The 21,987-nt window shown below is 38.8% G+C and overlaps 1 protein-coding gene across 1 annotated transcript in view; it reads right to left on the bottom strand.

Annotated features, from left to right (window-relative positions):
* afdna (afadin, adherens junction formation factor a) overlaps positions 1-21,987 on the bottom strand; it is a 416,944-nt gene that overhangs the window by 113,294 nt on the left and 281,663 nt on the right. Inside the window, 1 exon segment of the mRNA XM_051924597.1 lies at positions 12,310-12,413. Coding sequence (XP_051780557.1) covers positions 12,310-12,413 — 104 coding nt within the window.

Below are 21,987 nucleotides of genomic sequence, written 5' to 3'. Positions count from 1 at the left end.
CATTGGAATTATCTGGTTTACTGCATGAATTGGTCAAAAAAAGTGATCTGATCTTCATCTAAGTCACAGGTACTGATATACATAATGAGCTTAAGCCAATGACACACAAAAAATTCTACTCTTTCATGTCAAACGCATTCAATGTTCACAGTGGCAGTGGAAAAAGTAAGTGAACCTTGGGATTTAATAACTGGTTGACCCTCCTTTGGCAGCAATGACCTCAACCAGGCGCTTCCTATAACAGCAGATCAGACCTGCACAGACCTGCGGGGGGAATTTTAGCCCATTCTTCCCTGCAGAACTGCCTTAACTCTTCCATATTCTTTGGTTGTCTTCTGTGTATGGCTCTCTTCAAGTCATTCCACAACATCTCAATAGGATTGAGATCTGGGCTCTGACTGGGCCACTCCAAAAGGCGGAGTTTGTTCTTCTGAATGCTGTGGATTTGCTGCAATGTTTGGGATCATTGTCCTGTTGCATCACCCAGCCTCTTCTGAGCTTAAGTTGATGGACAGACATCCTCACATTATCCTGGAGAATTTGTTGATAAACTTGTGAATTTGTTTTCCACTCAATGATGGCAAGCTGTCCAGGCCCTGATGCAGCAAAGCAGGCCCAAATAATGATGTTCCCTTCACCATACTTTACTGTAGGGATGATGTTTTGATGTTGATATGCAGTGCCCTTTTTACGCCAAATTAAGTCCTGCTTGTTCCTCCCAAATAGTTCAATTTTGATTTCATCACTCCACAAAACATTTTCCCAGTACCGTTGTGGAGTGTCCAAGTGCTCTTTCGCAAACTTCAGCCGTTCAGCAATGTTCTTTTTTGATAGCAGTGGCTTTCTTCTTGGTGTCCTGCCATGGACTCCTTTCTTGTTCAATGTTTTGCGTATAGTTGAGTCATTAACAGAGATGTTAGCCAGTTCTAATGACTTCTTCAAATCCTTTGCTGTCACTCTAGGGTTCTTCTTTACCTCATTGCTGACTTTGCGTTGTGCTCTTGGGGTCATCTTGGAAGGGCGCCCACTTCTAGGCAGAGTAGCCACAATACCAAATTTTCTCCATTTATAGACAACTAGCTTAACAGTAGACTGATGAATATCCAAAATCTTTGAGATGACTTTGTAACCCTTTCCAGCCTAATGTAGATTAACAATTCTCGATTGTTGCTCTTCGGACAGCTCTTTTGTGCGAGGCATGATTCCCATCTGGATATGCTTCTTGTCAAAAGCTCAAACTCAAACTTATATAGAGTTTTTTATCAATCAAAGTAATTCCAGGCCACACCTCTGAACTCATTTTATTAAATGGATTCCAGGGGCCTCATGTGTAAATGGTGTGTACACACAGAAATACGTTCAAATCACGATGCACATTTCCACGGTAGCTGTAACCCTGTCATACGCAAGTTCTCTGCTCGGTTTTGCAGACTGGCGGCACCCAGCGTCAAAGCAGTGCTACTGTTCCTGTGTGATTATCCTTTCTTTTACAGATCCACATCCCTGACGTGGCTTTATAAATATACTGAAATTAACCGCATATTGTTTATTAGTTTAATGCATCTGATTGTAATTAACCTGTAACAATATAATGGTCCACAGAATGGTCAAACTATTCCAAATACCATAACTGCTTTAGCGTTGTTACTCTCACTGCACCTTCTTCTTCTTGTTTCAGCTGCTCCCGTTAGGGGTTGCCACAGCGGATCATCTTTTTCCATATTACCCTCACTGCACCACTCGGAGTATTTATATCACTGTATTTGAGTGTGAATCACAGATCTACAGTAGCTGATCAGAAAGAGAATTATCGGTATACAGCATCAAGCACACGCTGCCTCAGCCATTCGCTATCTGAACTGCTCTCATCCGACAAACGCTTCAGTCTTTCCTGTACTGACCTCGTGGTTCACAAACAGTTTCATCCTAAGACCTCTAAACGCACTCAATCAGTCCATCAAGTACTCCTTGTAAAACTGTTTGTACTTATAAGTACAATTACTTCACTGTAAACTTGCGATGCAGTTATAATATTGCACAACCTGAGCCACTTTATAAAGCACGTATTTACATATGATGACGATATCATTTTTAAGATGAAATGCAGCAAAATATATTTATTATATTATACAGATAAAACTTTAACTGCACGGTGCCGCAGCGCTAGCGAGCTTGAGCTTCGTTTACGGTTTGTTCCTGCCTCGCGCTGTATTCTTGCTTTGGCTGGCGTGACACTGGAAGGATAGATGGATAGAATAATTAAACATTACGAATATATTTCAATGTTCCTTAAAAGTTTTGAAGAATCGGTGTTCTAATCTTACAGATGGCTTAACATCTATTACAGAGCTGATTGTATGGCGATTGGGTATTTGGAGGAAGAAAAGTAAGGACAGGAATTGGGGGTTAGTACGTTTGAAAAAGACAGTACTTCTGTAATAAAGCATTTCATCAAAGGTCGCGCATGGCACAGCAAGCTCTTGCGTATGACATGAACAATCACTGCGTCACCGTGTTCCCATGTTTAATAACATGCTTTAACTCCTATCATCATGAAAATTATATCACGTACAGTGATCCCTCGCTATATCACACTTCGACTTCCACGGCTTCACTCTATCGCGATTTTTTCTCATACACGCTTGCATCACTACGCATGCGCTTTCTGGGAACTTTTATCTAAGCCCCACGATGGCTCCTAAACATGCTGCTTTTTCTAAGCCTTCTGACAATGAAACTAAGCACCAGAGGAAGATGCTTACCATCCATGAGAAGGTGAAACTCTTGGATATGATCAAAGATGGCAATACCCTACAAAAGCCTCCTCACGCATATGAAAAGACAGCACCAGCAACTGCCTATCAAGATGTTCTTCAGCCGCACACCCAGACACCCACTGCCTACTCCTAGTACTCCTTCAGAAGAAGAAGACAACGACGCACCTGCTGAAGATACTGCACCACCTGATGACTCTCCTACTGAGGTTGTGCCTTCATAGGTTAGTGGTTGTGTGTAAGAACTGTGTGTGTGTGTAATTAAATGTACAGTACAATAATAATAATATGATATTTGTAATGTCTAATATGTCTTATTTTCTCTTATTTTGTCTAATATTTTGGGTAATACGAGTGTAATGGTGACTAAAGGGTGTTATTTCATGTCTAAAAGGCTCTAATAATGTTAAAAAAACGTATTTAGAAGGTCATAAACAGGTTTTCTATACTCTAACTGCGAAAATATTCGATTTATAAATAAAGAATCCTACTTTGCGAAAATTCATTTATCACGGATGAGTCTGGAACGGATTAACCGTGATAAATGAGGGTTCACTGTATACTTCTCAGTATTTTAATTATTACGACAGCTGTAATATTACGAATGTAATGGATTCTGTGTCCTGTCGGAGGAAGACAAAGCCTGGAAGCACGTAGTGATTCACACACATTGAGCACATAGAAGATCAAATACAAAACAAAGCATTTAACGTGCTACTTTAGTTACGATGGGATTTGAGAAACTAGTAAATTAAACAATTTTAAGATGAAGTTTATGATGTTCTACTTTAATGACAAAATAAGATAGATTAAAGTGGAAATTTCGAGATTATAGTTGACATTTCATTCTTTTTTCACACTGTGTGCCTTTTTTTTTTTCTCTGTACCCTAATAAGCTTTCAGATGACACTCAGACGGTGGGCTACGACTCGCCTTTTCACGGCGACTTTGATATCTGACTTCTTTTTTATTTTGGACACTGTGTGCCTTTGTGAACTTGAGCTTTCAAGTTTCTCCGACACTCTTATGTCACTCGATCAACTTCCTATTGTTGATTATACCACTGTTTAAAACAACAAATAGTATGTTTTTCTTTGCCTCCACTTGGTATTCGCGGAAATTCTTCTATTTTTCCACGTACTTTTGCCATTGCCTTTTCACAGAACACTGAACTTAAGGGCTATTTATATTGATTTGCATATTCAAAGAGGCATAATTCTGGGAGGAGTTGGGGTGGGGTAGCAGGTGCGTGCACATGCGCTAATTTCCACGCTGACCAGGATTTATGTAGTGGAAGAACGTGGAAGTTGGCGAACGCACAGATTTATGCATCTGGATTTTTTTGTGCGTAAGTACATTTCCGCTTTTGTGCTTACGCCATGTTATAGTGCGAATTCTATGCACGCGTTATGCATGAGGCCCCAGGTGTGCTAAATTCTGACTGCAATGAGCTTTTTAAAAAGTCATTAGCTTAGGGTTCACTTACTTTTTCCAACCTTCAGTTTCACAGTTTGAATGATTTATTCAATATGGTCAAAAATTCTCTTAAAATCTGTGTATCTTTAGTTATAGGAGACTGTTTGTTCATTATTGTGATTGACATGAAGATGCGACCATGTTTTACAGGGGAATTAGACATATAGATAATTCCTAGGGGTTCACATACTTTTTACTTTGACTGTATGTGGCCAATGCTATCCTAAATGTCCCTTAAATGATTCGGAAGAATGAGCTACAAAAAGAACCTTTTCACATTTTTAAAAACTGCAGCTTTTGACGTGAATTTAGAATAAGAAAAAAATACTGTTCTCATTACTACATAATAAGTGTTACTTTTATCAAATGTGAAATTGCTGCTGCTATATAAAAAGTTGTTGGAACTCTGCCTATGAGGGGGCGCTCCCAACTCCACCTGCAGGATTTTTATTAAGTTACAAAGTATACAAAGAATTTATATAAAGTTCATGATGTGGATAACAATTTTTGAATTCTTTACAAATTGTGGGTGGACACTTTTTTTTTTGATACCTGCAAAATATTTAACCGATTTTTTTTTTATGTGAAACCGTTTTAGATCTACAGCCCATGTACTTAAATTCTAATAGTTTAAAACATAATTGTAATTCGCATTAACGTAACTCCAGCACTCTAGCAACCATAAAAAAAACTTCACACAGCTGTGAAATGACAGAAAGGACTTCTTTTTGCTCTCTGTGGGAGTAGCTCTGCTGCAGCCACCTATAGAAAGGTTGCCTGCATCATGAAGGGGATGGGGGAAAGCCCTCTGTAGTCCCATTCCCAGAAGAGCTGAAACTGTCAAAGAGCCAATGGTGTCAGGCCTGTTGGGGATCAGAACTGGTGCGGTGCTGAAGCGTCGCTCGCTGCACGGCAGCACTCGTGTCCCTATTTGAGGCGGCCCATCCAGGTAGGCACATGGAACGATCTTGTCTCTCTGGCATGATGATCATCTTCCTCTGCTGTAGGAGGAGTTGTGTAAACTCTGCATTTCAGTGGCGGCACTCTGAGGTGCATAGACTTGGGACTGGCCAGATGTCTGTAGTTGGATACAACTTTTATTGGTCTGGTCGCTCTGATGGTTGTCATACTCAGGGAGTGGCTGTTGCTGTAGCAGATTGGCTTCTTCCGATGGTGTCTGATGTCACTCTTTTTAACAAGCGTATTATGAGACTCAGATTATGGCACTCCCAGGGTGCCTTGTCTGTTGTCTCGGTGTATGCTCCAACTGCAGTGAGTGATGTCTCAGTGAGAGAGACATTTTATTCGCAACTTCGTTCTGTGGTTGATGAGTACCCGCAAGGTGAGACTCCTCTGATGGGTGACTTTCAATGCAACCACTGGCACTGACAGGGCTGGTTATGAGGATTGTCTCGTTCCCCATGGGTCTGGTGATCGTGGTGAAAAGTTGCTCCATGTTCCTTGACTTTGCAAAAGGTTAGGGGCTATGAATCGCTGGATTCTGGTTCCCGCACACTGAGAGGCATCGTTGGACTGGGTACTCCAACACTGGTGGTGCTGTAAAGGAGTTCCATCAGACCCTCAAGGGCAGACTCTGGAGGCTCCTGCAAAACTACAGGGTCTACAGAATTGCCCAGTTTGTGAATTCTGACCACAGATTGTTGTTGCTCCTCTGAAGATCCAGCGTAGATCCAGTAGGCTACCAACTACTAGGAAAATGAGGCTGGACTTGCCCAGACTCCAAGATCAGACTGTTTCTAATGAATTTGCATGCAGTTTGTGTGAGGATCTTGCAGATTTGGGTGCGATTGACAATCCTAATGTGATGTGGGAAACCTTCCGTGGCAAGACCATGAAGATTGAAGAGGGCTGTGTTGTTGTTACTGGCGTTCCCAGAAGGAGGGGTTTCATTTTGCAGGGCACCCTGGATATCACTGAGAGGAGTCGCAGCACATGGCTTGATGGAAACTCGGGTCTGTACTGGAAAAACTGAGAAGGACGGCTGCAAGAACTTTGAGGACAAATAAGGCGGCGTTTGTTAGGATAATCTGTGACAATGTGACACACCATCTATGGTCTAGCGACCCACAGCCTGTTTACAGAGGAATCGAAGCATTATGCACATCTGAATCTGTTCCTCGGAGAGACAAAGTCAGGGAGGCTGATGGAATGATCCTTATAGATGACACTGCAGTTGTGACACGCTGGGCTGGCTACTTTGAGCAGCTGTTCAAAGCTGATCCTCCGGCTAGGATTTTGGATATCTCCGGGTCCACTGTTCTTGAGGTTGATCCTCCAATTAGCTGTGAACCACCCAATCTCACAGACTGCACAGGTGGTGAACCTGCTGAGGGGAGGGAAGGCTGCAGGGATCTGTGGTATCCGGGGTGAACTTCTCCAGGCTGGTGGTAAGGCTGTCCTCCTGGCATTGCAAGCAATTTTTGCTTCCATTTGGGAGACTGGCATCATACTGAATGAATGGAAAATGGGACTTGTCTTCCCTATCTGGAAAGGGAAGGGTGATTGCCTGGATTGTGGCATCTACAGGGGGATAACACGGCTCTTGGTGCCGTGTAAGGTCCTTGCTAGGGTCATCCTCAATAGTATCTGTGATCACTTGCTCTTAGTCTACCATCGACCGCATCCTGGCACTGAGGGTCCTCATGGAGCACAAACACAAACAACGGCAGAGTTTCTTTGCAGCCTTTGTCGATTTTCGTGAAGAGTTCAACTCAGTTGATTGAGCTGGCCTATGGGACATCGCGAGGGTTTGGGGGATCCTCGCTGGTTGCTGGATATCACGGCTGGCCTGTACACTGGTACTGTGAGTGCTATGCAGAGTGGAGGCAGAACCTCTGTGCTTTGCTCAGTTGATTCTAGGGTTCATCAGGGATGGGTTCTTGCTCCTACTCTGGTCCATGCTTGTACAGACTGGGTGTTGGGCAAGGTCGTGGGGTCCAGCGGCTGTGGGGCATCTGTTGGTGAAGAAAGTTTCACGGATCTTGACTTTGCTGACGATGCTGTGATCTTCGCGGAGTCAATGGAGGCTCTGATCAGGGCTCTCCAGAGACTGAGCAAGGAGTTTGAGTGTCTGGGGTTGCAAGTGTCCTGGATGAAAACCAAGATCTAGGCCTTCAATGACCTATTGGGCACAGCCAACAGCAGTGTGTCTGTCTGTGGAGAGAATGTTGACCTTGTCGAGAGGTTTACTTACCTCGGCAGTAACATTCATGTCTCTGGTGACTCCGATGAAGTCAGCAGATGGATTGGGAGAGCATGGGGGGTCATGTGGTCTCTGGAAAGGGGTGTGTGGCGCTCCTGATATCTATGTAAAAGGACGACAGTCCAAGTCTTTAGAGTCCTGGTGCTTCCTGTCTTGCTATATGGGTGCGAGACGTGGACTATATCCAGTGACCTGAGACGAAGACTGGATTTTTCTACTTTTGGTACTGTGTCTCTTTGGAGAATCCTTGAGTACCGCTGGTTTGACTTTGCATCGAATGAACGGTTGCTCATGGAATCCCAAATGAGGCACATTACCTGCATTAAGAGGGAGCATCAGTTACGGCACTATGGCCATGTGGCACAATTCCCCAAGGGTGAAACAAGCCCGCGTAACACTTGGCTGTGGCAGATAGAGGGTAATTTCCGGAGGGTGTATCTGGACTGCGTGTCTGCCTGGGGGATTGCCAACCAGGATCCTGAGCTGTTTCGTCGTGTGGTGGGTGCGGCAACGCACTGTACCAGTGCATGCTACCTGACCTGGTCAATATAACAAACAGCTCTAACATAAAAATCTAATAGATGAAAACTCTAATTCCCAACAGACAGCTAACAAAGCAACACCACATCTGACCATAACCTGGGTATGTTTTTTTCAAAGTAAAGGACTACATCAAATACCCACAGGATAAACATTATTAAAAATGTGTGTATTTATAAAAGACCTAAACCTGTGCACAAAAGGAAATTAATAAGAACAAATTACAGTCAATGAAAATATACTATATAGTAAATGTGATTATTTTTCAAGGAATGTTTATCTATAAGACTAAGAGAGGAGCTGAGGGGCCAGTTTGAACTAAGAATGAAGACATAATGAAGTTCAATGATATGCTTTAGTATGATGATTATCCCTTTTGAGGTGACTATGACCCTTGTTGTTACTAAGTTCTACTAAGTGGAGTGTGCTGCATTGAAAAGTGAAACAATGAATGATGCTACGGGTCACTTAGGGAGTCAGAAGTGGGAACTTAACTGGCAAGCTTAAAATTAAAGTTTTAGCTGTTACACAACACTACCTGTCTATGACAAATTGCTTAGTTTGGAGTAAAGTAAACCTGGAAACTTGAAGGACATCAATTATTAGACAGAATGGTGTCTAAAATTCCCAAAAAACAACCTGAGCGCTTAACAAATTAAAATGAGAAATTTAATGATGAGAAGAAAGCAAATGGGCATACAACTAACACAAATGACCAAGCTAACAAGAGAAAGGAACGAGCCATTGAAGAAAGGAGTTTTCAAGAAAGAAAGACTATTTTTTATTTGTGCTCCACAGAGCTAGCCCAGTTTATTTAATTTGTAATAAAATTGCTGTGGTTTCAAATGAAGCAATTTAGAATGCCATTTCCAAACCACACATGTGAAATGAAATGATTTCCTTCCAGGCATAGTGCCAGGAAATACAGAATCCAGTCGCTAACGGATTTGCTAGGTGAATTAACAAAAACATACTCACAAAACAAAACCCACATCTTAATGTTTAGCCAAGGTATAGTTTGAGATTGCATGGATCTCAGCTTTTGTACAAAAACATTTTCTGATGCAAAACTCGTACAACATTTTTTTTTTGCATCAGCAGAAACACTGCATAGTATGGCAGACTTCAGGAGTAAAAATGAGACTACAAAGCACTCAGGGGACTGCAGTAATTTAACTTGACCATAATGAAATAAAGAGTTATCTTTTATTAACTGGTTGCTAATGGTTCTGCCGACTTGTCTGTAGAACATTTTTTCAGTTTTGCATTAGATGAAAGCATAGATTTCAGCATATTACCCAGATTCCCAGAAGAGAGCTCAATTAAAGATGAAATATTATGTTTATTTCAGCTCCTTGGCCAAACTAAGGATGAAGAAATCTTGTTTGCAAATACTGATATTTTTGAATGAAAGAGACCTGATCACTTCTCCTTTCAGTGTGCAAGATTACAGAGTCTGATATAACAGGTGAAGACAGTGCACTGACAAGACTGATGAGGAAAAGCAAAAAATTCCACTGTATCACACACAACCAAGAGTCTCTTATAGCAAAACTCAGAAGCTATGACTTGCAGGTAGCGTAGTGCTGTACAATGAAGTGAAATGTTTACCTCCTTAGCGTTGCATTTTATTCCAAAAAAACGTAAAAAGTGCTGCATTTTTTGGCATGAAAAATTACATTCTAATCTCAAAAGAATAATAATACAAATAATGATAGTAATGATGAATAAAAATAAGATGAAATGAACAATAATAACAAAATAATAACAAAAATAATAATACTACTACTAATGATGCCAAAACCGTATATAATCTCAAAATGAGTGTATGGTAAATCTTAAAGCAAGGTGAAAGACACAATCCAACGTCACAGTTGGGACAATAATAGCATGTTTCTTTTTGAATTTTCTTTCCAAATTTAGCATTTTCTAAACAGCACACTGCACAGGTACGAGTTAGATTCTGTTTTTTTTCTGTTGGAGGTGTATAATCAATAAAATGTCTACCAATAAGATGCTCTGGATTAATCCGTGATGTGCTGGGTCGACCACGTCTCTTTTTTACTCTCCAGTAAAAATGTGTGCTAATGGTTTGTTCTACAAGCACTGGCATGAAAAGTTTGCATGAGATACAGTTTTGCCTGCTTCTTGTTTGTATAAGATGAATGCATTCCAAATGCATTGTTCCACCAGATAACGAAAATATCTTTTTGTAGTATATCTCTTTTTGCCTCCAAATAACAGGATAGAAAGTCAATTCTTGATCTATACAATCTATGCCTCCCATTGTGCTATTGTAGCACAACAGGTTTTGTAACCTGCTTGTTGCCTTTTGCCTGTACAGTAACTGTAAGCTGCAGGCATGCCACGACGGTTAGGACGCGCTGTTCCATATGAGCCAGTCTTTCTATGCAGCAAGATGTCAAACAGCTCTGGTGAAATATAAAAATTGTCCATGGTTGAATAGTAACCTTGATCCAGCAGAGCATCTATCAAAGTCGGCATCAATGATGTAGCAACATCATACTGATTGTACTTCAGATCAAACATTGTCCCTTTCCCTATGTACAGAACCAAATTTCAAATGTATCCCATGGACATTCTGCCCTTATAAGCCTAGAGACTTTCATCGATGCTGACATTGTGGTCTGAAATGTAAATGCTCTGAAATTTTACTACAATCACCTGGTATATCTCCCAAATTTTCTTCATTTTAGGTGGTGGATGGTTATTCTCATCAAAGTTTTCATTGTTAGTAAAGTGCGGATATTACAAAACTAATGAAAACCTGCACTGAGACATAATTTCTCCAAAGAATGGCAGCACTGACTGCACTTTTTTGGCCCAAGTGATTCTTGGTTTTAACACACAAGTCGCATGTGTAAAGTTCCCCAAGTGGCACTTGGGACTAACACTTTTAGCATGGTTTTCGCAGCACAAGTAAAACTCAGGTCAAATGCTAAGGAGGTTAATGTGAGAGTATCTGAACACTTTATTTCCTTCCAGAAATATTAAAATGCATTCTCTGCAAAAGAAGATACAAGTTAGATTTGGAAACTCCAGAGAGGCTTATCAGACTGGCCATTTTGATTGATGCGTGTGCCATTTCACTGCTACAGTTTAGGATTAAAGTTAGAAAGAAACGTTAGTGTGGTGTGAGATACAAGAATTAGAAGGAAAATTAAAGCGTCACGCAAACCTGACTAAAAAAACATCTTCACTTTCCAAATCTGTGAGCAGTGAGCAGAGATAATCCATATAGGATAAGCACTAGGCCATTGTTTTATCATGCTTAGAAATTTAAAGGCTAGGCCTACAGTGGAAGTGTTGAAGAAGCAAAGGGGAAATTTTGAACTGGCAGACATGCCAGTGCACACTTCCTTATTTATAGTAAATATCATGTACAGTAAAAATTTTACACATGTGCTTTACGAAAACTGTCATTTTTGTTATAGTGCATTTAAATCATATAATAGTTAAAGCAATTTAATTGCATTTTGTTTAAAAAACATTTGAGGCATTATGCCATAATCTTCTTCAGATGTCACACGTAGCAGTGCCACAACCCTAATAAAAATCTATGCATTATGTGAAACACATTTTATCAAAAATATACATCAACATATTTTCTGTGAGATTCAAGGGGCCATGTCCTTACCACAAAAACACATTTTTTTATTTTTTTTTATCACAAACAAGATGTACAGGTATTTATAATATTATATCCATGTTTGAATTAACTTGTACAGATAAGAAATACAAAATAAATAAAATGTATTGTAATCTGAGTCTGAAAAACAACAAAATTTGAACAACTGCACAAGGGAAAATAGTTTTTAGATGCAAATTAACCCTAGGTGATGACATCAGAAGTCAACTGTCAATATTGTTTACTAGTAATAAGTGAAAGGGGAATATGATAAACAAATAGACCAGGAACTCCAATTGACAAGACAGGATCATTTTTTGCTAGGTTATATGAAGTTATTATTAGGCTAATGCTTTTTTTTTTTTAACCAAGGCGACTTGTAACCAACTGTATCTCTCAAATGTTGAATTTCTTTGGTTTTTCCAATCAGAGCACATTCAAGTGACTTGCTCATCAACATACAGAGTCAGTAGTGAAATTTGACCCCACAACCACTACACTATACTGCTGCTGACTGGTGTCTGGTGATGTCACCTTTACATGGTATCAAATCTCAGTCCAGACCCTTTTTATGAGTCGGTGGATACGGTTTCATCTATCAAAAAGTTGCAAAACTTCTCAAAATACAATAGATAGTTCACACATACCAGCTCTGTGCTGTCAGGTGAGAAATGAGTTTCATAGTCAGCTCCTTCAAAATATACAGTCCAGTTGCCAGGAGATCGAGGGTGTGGGATAAGCCTGCAATACCCTGTAAAAAAAAACAAAACAAAAAGATGCTCAACGAAAAGGATCCGAGACAACATATAGAAGTACATAGCATATGTAATATGTAGTGTAGGAGAAGAATAGGCATTCCGGCCGGGAAGGAGGATGGTTTCTTACCCAGAACGGAATGCCAGAGTCAAACGACAAATGGAATGGCCGGGAGGCCACAAAAATAATTTTATGCCCAGGTATAATATAGTGGATGGACCAGCAAAAGCTGTTTAGGACTTGTTCCATTCTCCGTCCATATGCTTGCAGGGGTGCTTGGGAGTTGGAGTCTGGAAGTACAGCCCTGTCGGGGGTCCCTGGGTGCTGAAAGAGGACACTGTCAAGGGACGACCTCCCTACCTTCTTTATGGCCCAGAAGTGCTTCCAGGGGGAGACAGCATAGCACTGTAAGCATAACCGGGACTGGCTTTTTAAGCACTTTGAGCTACTTTTTCTAGGTTAGCATTTTTGTATGAAAATGTGCTATACAAATAAATGTTATTATTAAAAGGGAACCCACTGCCTCACATCAGTGAGTCTGTGTCAGGAGGCAGTGGACAACACTCAACGGGAGGATGAGAGGAGGAAGAATTGTTTTCTTTTGTGTATTTTAGCTGATCTTTCGAAGAGTGCTTTGGATCCGTGCTGATGTTTAATCAATACCTTTTATTTACACCTATTGATTGTGCTGGTTATTACTGCATCTTGGGTTTGGGGTTCAGGAGGGTGTTTACAGCAGCAAACTTTACTAGAAATGGGAGTTACTTTAATCATTGACCATTAAAGTGTTCACGTACCAAGAAATAAAAACATACTGATGATTAAAAAGAAGTAATACACAAAGTTAAACCAGGTGTAACCTAGAAAACAATATATACAAGTTAAAACTGAAATAAGTGCTAAAATAATAACCTAAATCTACCATCATGGATTTGTCCTTTAAATTTGAAAGCTAGTATTTTTTTCATTTTTAATTCATTTTTTAGTACACAACTGATATTAAAACTTTATTAACTGTCATGCTGCTGTAAATGTACCATAAACAACACAAATTTAGCACAAATTCTAAGTCTACAATGAGTAACCAGAGTAAAACAATTGTTACATTTATGATTATCTCTTAATTCAATATTTTTCTTTTCTACCTATTATAAAACAAAGGTGCCCAATGGAAAAATCTAAAAGTATAGGGTTGGGAGGGGCAGCACAGTGGCGCAGTGGGTAGCGCTGCTGCCTCGCAGTTAGGAGACCCGGGTTTGCTTCTCGGGTCCTCCCTACATGGAGTTTGCATGTTCTCCCCGTGTCTGTGTGGTTTTCCTCCGGGTGCTCCGGTTTCCTCCCACAGTCCAAAGACATGCAGGTTAGGTGCACTGGTGATTCTAAATTGTCCCTAGTGTGTGCTTGGGGTGTGGGTGTGTGTGTGTGCCCTGCGGTGGGCTGGCACCCTGCCCGGGGTTTGTTTCCTGCCTTGCACCCTGTGTTGGCTGGGATTGGCTCCAACAGACCTCCGTGACCCTGTAGTTAGGATATAGTGGGTTGGATAATGGATGGATAGGGTTGGGATTTGGACCCTGGAGAAAGTTTTTTAATTGATTCAATACTATATCAAAGACAATACAGTGGAACCTCGGTTCACAACCATAATTCGTTCCAAAACTCTGGTCGTAAATTGATTTGGTCGTGAACCAAAGCAATTTCCCCCATAGGATTGTATGTAAATACAATGAATCTGTTCCAGACCATATGAACTGTATGTAAATATATATATATATTTTTTTTAAAGTTTTTAAGCACAAATATAGTTAATTAAACCATAGAATGCACAGCGTAATAGTAAACTAAATGTAAAAACATTGAATAACACTGAGAAAACCTTGAACAACAGAGTGAACTAACATTGCAAGAGTTTGCGCTATACTGTAGCCTTATGACCCGATTGCTGTAAACACTTTTTTTTTTTTTTTGAGTTTTAAGCACAGGGAAAAAAAGGAACATTTGAACAAATCCGAACTTTATTTAAAAACCAACCATAAACCATTAAGAAAGTAACATTGCAGGAGTTCACGCTACAACCCGATCGCTGTGTAAACTTTTTTTAATGAGTTTTAAGCACAGGAAAAATTGAACATTTGAAAAATATGTAATTTAATAAACCGCCAAGAAAAGTAACATTGCAACAAATCACGCTACGAACCACTCGCTGTAAACACTTTTTTTTAATGAGTTTTAAGCACAGGGAAAAAAATGAGCATTTGAAAAAAGAGAAAAGTAACATTGCAACAATTCATGCTACGAACCGAAAAATGAACATTTGAAAAATCCGTAATACAAAAACTAACCATAAACCACCAAGAAAACTAACCTTGCATGAGTCGAGTTCTGGCATGAAATGAGGAGGAACTGGGTGGAGAACAATCCGGTCTCGTCACAGTTGAAGACTTGTTGCGGGATGTAGCCTTCGTCCTCCACTAATTTTGTGAAATTTTTCACGAATTCTTTAGCAGCTTCAGCGTTGGAACTAGCAGCCTCTCCATGCCTTACCACACTATGAATGCCACTTCTCTTGTGAAACTTTTCAAACCATCCTCTACTGGCTTTAAATTCCTCACTTTCGCCACTTGTAGAAGGATAGTTTTGCAGCAAATCGCCATAAATCTTCCTGGCTTTCTCGCATAACATCGCCTCGCTTACGCTATCCCCTGCAAGTTGCTTCTCGTTCAGCCACACTAGCAACAGTTTTTCCACCTCTTCCAGCACTTAAGGCCTCTGCCTGGTTAACGCTGTAACTCCTTTTACAACATCAGCTGCTTTAATAGATTCTTTCTGCTTTAGAATAGTCGAAATCGTAGATTTTGACTTCTTGTACTCAGCGGCAAGATCAGTAACACCAACGCCATGCTCATACTTTTCAATAATTTCTTTCTCTACTTCGATTTCAATTTTCTGCAAAACTTTCTTCTCACCACTCTTCACTTGCTTAGAAGCCATGGTTAACTACAAAAGCACACAAAATACTGTAGAGCACAAAGAGTTCACAGGTAAAGCACGCACGCACGTCTGATCAAGAACAATGCAACACGTGCAGAAATTATCGGCGCGCACAAACTGAAAAGGGAAACTGGCTTGTTCGTATACCGAGTGTGTGGTCGTGAACCGAGGCAAAAGTTTGGCGAACGTTTTGGTTGTAAACCGATTTGTACGTGTACCGAGACGTTCGTGAACCGAGGTTCCACTGTACTGTGAACTACTGTTGTTTTTGAGGATAACTGAAATCATAACTGCACAATTTGGGGATCTCAAAATGTAAGCAAATGAGTCATAAAAAGGGAATAAAGTATTTGGTGATTCAAAATTGATCTTGTGCAAGTATGGGTGTACATGAGTGGGCTCTTCCCATGGACACTTCCTAACCTGTATCCAGTCAGTATAGAATCCATTGCTTCAACCCTGAATGATAAATTGGATTAAGTAGGTTTGAGAATGTTTCATTATTAGTCCATTTAGGAAAAGGAAAGTGGACCAATAAGGTGATCTTCTACCAGTGGATACCTGCAAAAGGCCACAATGCTCCTGTAGAATTTTATGATTATGTTTTATTATTTTCTGAAGAAGGAAATTAAACACAAAGTACTCAGAGTTTTAGGAATTAAGAAGACACAAACCCACGGGTTTCTAAAAATCAATAAATGTTTCAAAACATTGCAGTTAAAATGTATGAAGTTGAATGGGGCTTGAAATACAAAATAAACTTTAGGAACAAGTCATACAACACACAAATATTACAGGATAGCTGAAAACCATTGATCAGCCTCATTCAATGCACATTTTGAGCTCTGGGTTAAATAACTCGAAGGGGGGGTGGGAAACAAAAAAAAACTTTTTCTCTCTAGGAACCTTGCAGATTCACGGGGTTTATAGCTATGCACATTAGAGAAAAAATGAGTTTGAGTAGTGGCTAGTATCCTACTAGATGTTCCACCGGTCTTGTTCGCTCTAATATCAAGTCTTGTGTTGCAATGATACCCACAAAGTGTAGTGTAAGTCCTTCAGATGCTAAGCCCAAGCAGGCAAAGTCAGTGATTAGCCTTAGTGAGAAGATAAAAGTATTAAGAGAAACTTCATACTGGAATGACGACTTCAAGTTTGACATTAAGAAATCGACCAGCAGGCTAGAAACTCTGAGGCTGCCAGTCCCATTATCAATCGCAGCCTCAAGTTTAAACATCAGCTTACTGCTGCTATGCTCACACATGCAGAGATCTTTAAAGATCTCAAGCGGCACATGAAGCAGACTTTGCTGACGATTATGTCAAGCTGGTGCATCCTTTACGATCTCCAACACCAGCTGTGAAGGACAGAGTGCTAGAGGTAATGTTGGGACTTTGCCAGTCTTGGCATCTTCTGACAGTAGTGACTAAAGTTATCTTTCTTTTTTTTTTAAATTGAGATGTTTGCATAAATGTTCACAGAATTCTATGTCTTTTGCATGTTACTGATTGCATTCTGTGTACTACATTTTATGGGTAATTTCATGGCTACTGTGTTATGAAAAAGGCATATTATCAAAAATAGTACTTTGTGATAAAGTGTTCTATGCAGAAAAGTGTATCTTGAGCAATCACTTGCACAAGATTACAGTTTCTGGTGCTCCAGGGAAACTAACTCCCATTGAACCCATAGATTCAATGTAATAAAATTGGTGTTTTGACTTTAGCATCATTTTCTAGGAACATAACCCCTACAAACGTTGTCGATTAATGTATTTTAAATTAATTTATCTGTACAAGTTTACAATCCAGAAAACTTTTCTGTAAGATTTCCTTCATTATTTGAATTTAGGATGTGCTAATCTCGATCTGCTGAATTTCAGAAGTGGGACCTATGTATGGATTAATGTTTGAAATGCCACTTAGAATCTAACCTCAACAGAAAATAGCTACTGTTCTATTTTCCTGCAGCAAAACAATATGTTCAATATCTGAAATTATGTAGAATTCCTTTAATGCACTTTTAAAATACAGTATAAAGCAAGCAATACCCTAAAGAATGATGACAGGAAATTAGATCTCTGTGAAATGCTGGTTGGAAACACATGCTGTGTTAATGCAAGATATTTGTGACTTCTGACATTTTAGAGACCTATACTTCAGAGTAGTAATGCAGGAAAAGTGACTTTGGTTAAGCTGCAGGCCTATAGCTCAAAAAGACTAGTAAATAACAGTTACTCAAATGCATCAGTGAGTCCTTTTTGTTGTTACAAAGCTACTTAAATGTATTATATAGTTCCATACACAATGATGCAAATATCCCTCACACAACATGTACATTTGTCGTAATAAATTTGTTGTAATTTTTAGGAAATTATAGACTTAGCTCTAGCTTCCTGGATTTGATGGCTATGGGGTACTTGACTACATACTCTAGAAAGAAATAATAAATAAGGCAACACCAGAGACCACTGAGGCAGTTTAATGCTTCTCTATGGTATTGAAATGTTTCACAAGAAAAATAATAAATTACTGAATAACAAAAAAAAAACTCAGCAATGTGAAGTATATCCAGTACAGTTGAGATCTTTCTGCCAAAACTCTGACTTATGACAAAAGTGAACCTTTATTGTACATGTTGCATATTATAAATTCTCACTTAAAGTATAAGTAAGCTGTTGAATGAATAAACTTCTATAATGTACTTTATTTATAAGCTATGCTAGAAGCTCTACAATATATAGTAATTTTAAGAAACAAGTCAATCTAAATCACCTTACCAATTATCAATCTGCCACCCACTAGATTCTCTGAGAACAAGATCTCACTATTCTAAGGTCAATGGTTAGCTTTGTGACCCCTGCTCTCTGAAACTCTCTACCTAGATCTTAGCAACGAGGTCCCTCGGTGTAAAGATTCAGTTTAAACAAGTAAACCTACCTTTTCTCACATTATTTATATTCAGATATAACTGTAAATGCTAATTCTCAAACTCCAATGCTCCTGTCATACTGTCAGCTCATATTGTAATTCTATCCACATGCTATCATATATTTAATTTTAAACACCCTTTAAAGTTTTCTTTTCTTACAATTTATAATGCATTTAATAATGTGCTTATGCACTTTACCTGCACTATCAATTCCGTTTAATGGATTCTCTGTGAAAGATGCTATATAAAATAAATTAATAGACTGGCAGCACTGAGGTCACAGTTCAAGAATCCGGGATTAATATTCTACACAGGTGAAAGTCCAATATATCTGCGTATTTGTTTCCTCAATGTGTTTCCACACTCATTAAGATAATTTTGACTATTTACCCTATTGTCCTGGTATAAGTGAGTATATAAAGACGGCTCCCTGTGATGGACAATCATTCAGTTCAATTTCGGAATTTGTTCCTTCCAGAATAAACCTTGCACCAAAGCAAAACTGTATTGGACTAATTTCTTCACAAATGGAAACATGGATAAATGGCTGGTTATTAACTGATTCATCACTATGAGAAGTAGTTCTGAGTGGTCTGGCTGCACTAAATGGAGGGTATAAAGCAACGGATAATAAAGCAGCATCAAGGAGACAGTGCAACACCTGCTCCTCAACTCAACACCACAGTGTTCTACAAACATAGAACATGCTAAAAACACTCTCAGTCTATAAAGACAGTAAGACAGGAAAAGAAGAAGAACCCCTTTGACTTGTATCACTAGAACCCTATAATTTCTCTAATTCCAATATTCTTTTATCTTCAACTTCCTTCTGCTATGAAAAGCTATGAAATATTGCTTCACTGGGAACTTTCTTCACAGTCTCTGTTTCTCCACCTAACTTTTCTTACCAAAAAAGGCAACTGTTTCTTCTTTTTACATAGCAGGCTAGCACAACTGTATTTAAAAAAAAATCTCTGCCCAATATAAACCTAAAATTAATTCATCCAAAGAATATACCATACCTCCCAAAAAAAAATAAATCGAATTGATAAATTCTCCCAAAAGTTCTCCTTCAGAGTCCCTAGGGCTTTCATGCATAATTTCAGAGTGGTCCGATTACATTTTCTGTTCACCGGTGCCCCATCCAGGATGTATGTCTAACTGGCACCCCATTCTGTTGTCTTAGGTATCATGTACACAAGATGCTAAACTGAACTAGATAAACAGGTTAAATACAGACAGAGTATACATCTTTCTTCAGACTTGCTGATGATTAGTTACTCTTTACTCCATTCACTTTTACTATTCCTTTACTCCCACAAATCCTTCTTTTGACTGACTGATATTTCTTTTTATTACTTACAGAAAAGGGCCTTTCTTTTGCATTCTGCAGATGTACAAATCTTACTAGCCTCCAGGAGGAAATCTCCTAAATTGTTAAATGCACAGCACTGGTCTAATTTAATCCATCTGGAGTTAAACACTTATAGAATTACTAATTCCTCTATGTAATCTCATAACCATTGAAAGGCAGAAAATTTCTTAAAATCTTTTTGCCTTGATTTGTTCTTTTCATTTTCATGGAGTGACTAACCTTTCCTGTTACTTATTCTCATACTGTGTTCCTTCACTTTTTCTCCTCCTTAGTTGAACTTCTGAATCTCTCCACCTACTGTATGACTTCAAACCTTTTCTGGAAACATTTGAATGATTTCATGCTCAAATGTCAGACTTCAGACAACAGATAGGCATAATATTGTAGCAAATTACACATAAGGAAGTCATAGGAATCAATTTCCACAATTGTTTGAGATAAGACAGCCCACTACTTCTAAATTAAAGACAGGCGGAAACATAACTTACAGGAATGGCCGCACATTGTGTGCTGTCTCTCACTTGGAAAAAAATCAAAAACAGTAAGGCTTATCAGTATCTTCACAGTGCTAAATTAGGACACATTCACCTCCACAAGCTGAATGGATTTTATGTTTCTGACTCAAAACCACACTGAGTGGTGCTGACCCAGTAATCAGGGTGCTAAGGAAACATTAAAGATGTTCCTGAAATGCTGGTCAAGGAATCTGTGTAACCACACAGCATTGACTTGGTGGAAGGTAACTCTTCTTATTTATAGTTTCTTTGGGAGACATATCCACTTTTCTATAATTATAAACCAAAAATGCAAGAAATCCAAATGTTTTGTTTTCTATAACTAATTGATAAGTCTATTAAATCCAGCTCCAATGATGGAATGGATGCTGAAAGTTTCAAAGGATAAAAGTGAAGCTTTTGCAATACTGTGTGAAGAAAAAATGATTTAAATGTAATATAATAAAACACTCAAAAGAAAACCATGTTGAATCTCAGTGTTCTAGAGACAGCGATTTAAATGTCTTGCTAATTACCTCTTCTATTCTCCAATTTTTGTTTGCCTGTCTGGCTAAAGTACTGAGCAGTTCCCTTTGATGTTGTAAGGGATGGGAACACTCCAACATTTCACATTACCCATGGCATGTAATCTTATAGAACAGTCCATCACAAAAATAATGACTTTACAATACTTATGTTTTGAAGACTGCCCAGTGGAGGCTGAGCAGTCATGTGGCTTTGGTACCCCAGGAGATTTACTTTACTTTTTTTTTTTTTTTTAATAAAAAGTGACATTAATGTATTGCTACCATACATTAAATGTGAATAAAATTATTTTGAGGAAGCCACGTATGTGTCTTGAACGATACATGGGTAGGCAATAGTCCTGTAATGTGGGAGCTATGCTGAGAAAGGGATACAAAACAGAAATTCTCTGTGTTTCACACCATGCTCCTTTTTTGTGTTGATAGGCACAAGGAAGCCAGACAATACTCAGAAGAAGTCTCTGAGTGAAGTGCATTAGAAGGATCCAATTGAAGTATTGTTTAAATAACAAAATTAATATCAGATACTACAATTTATATAATGGATTTTATTTTGTTTTGCGGTTTCATTTTATTTTGTTTAAGTGCTGAGTCTTTGTATATAACCTAGTATGTTTCAGTTGTATATTGAACTGTACTACTTAGTGTTTAAATGGGTCAGTGTTTTTAATTTTATTTTTGCAAATCACTGGTTCAAAAACTCCTAGTGTTGAATAACTACTAAGCAAAAGTTGGCAATTGCTAAGCAATTCACATGTTTATCCTATGTGAATGCTAAGCAAATTCAGAAGCTTATTTTTCTCACTGTGACAGATAAAACATGTATTAGTAACCAAGCATTAATAATTGGAATAATGTTTTTCACTACACTTCCCGCAATATATGCATGAAATTATATTATATTTACACATAATTTAGCTGATTAATGAGTTTGCTGATATGAAATGAGTATTATGGTTATACATGTGTAGTTATTTAGTAGTATTTGTGAACTTCCTGTATATCAAAAAGTACTTGTTTAACAGGTGTTTTGCCATGGGAGCTACCTGAAAATCATCCATCGAGCAATATCCTACTATTTACCACTAGATACAGAAGGGCATTAAACACATTTGCTTTATTTGTAACATAGACTTCATAAGTATCTGTAATACAGATTTTCTTTTACTGACCATTCTCCAACTCAGATATTTGTATTATATGGTTGTTACCTGTTCTGTCTGCTATATACTATAC

The sequence above is a fragment of the Erpetoichthys calabaricus genome, chromosome 3, assembly GCF_900747795.2.
Source record: "Erpetoichthys calabaricus chromosome 3, fErpCal1.3, whole genome shotgun sequence".
Taxonomy (NCBI): Eukaryota; Metazoa; Chordata; class Cladistia; order Polypteriformes; family Polypteridae; genus Erpetoichthys; species Erpetoichthys calabaricus.
The sequence above is the reverse complement of the archived record's forward strand: the minus strand, read 5'-3'. Positions and strand labels throughout refer to the sequence as shown.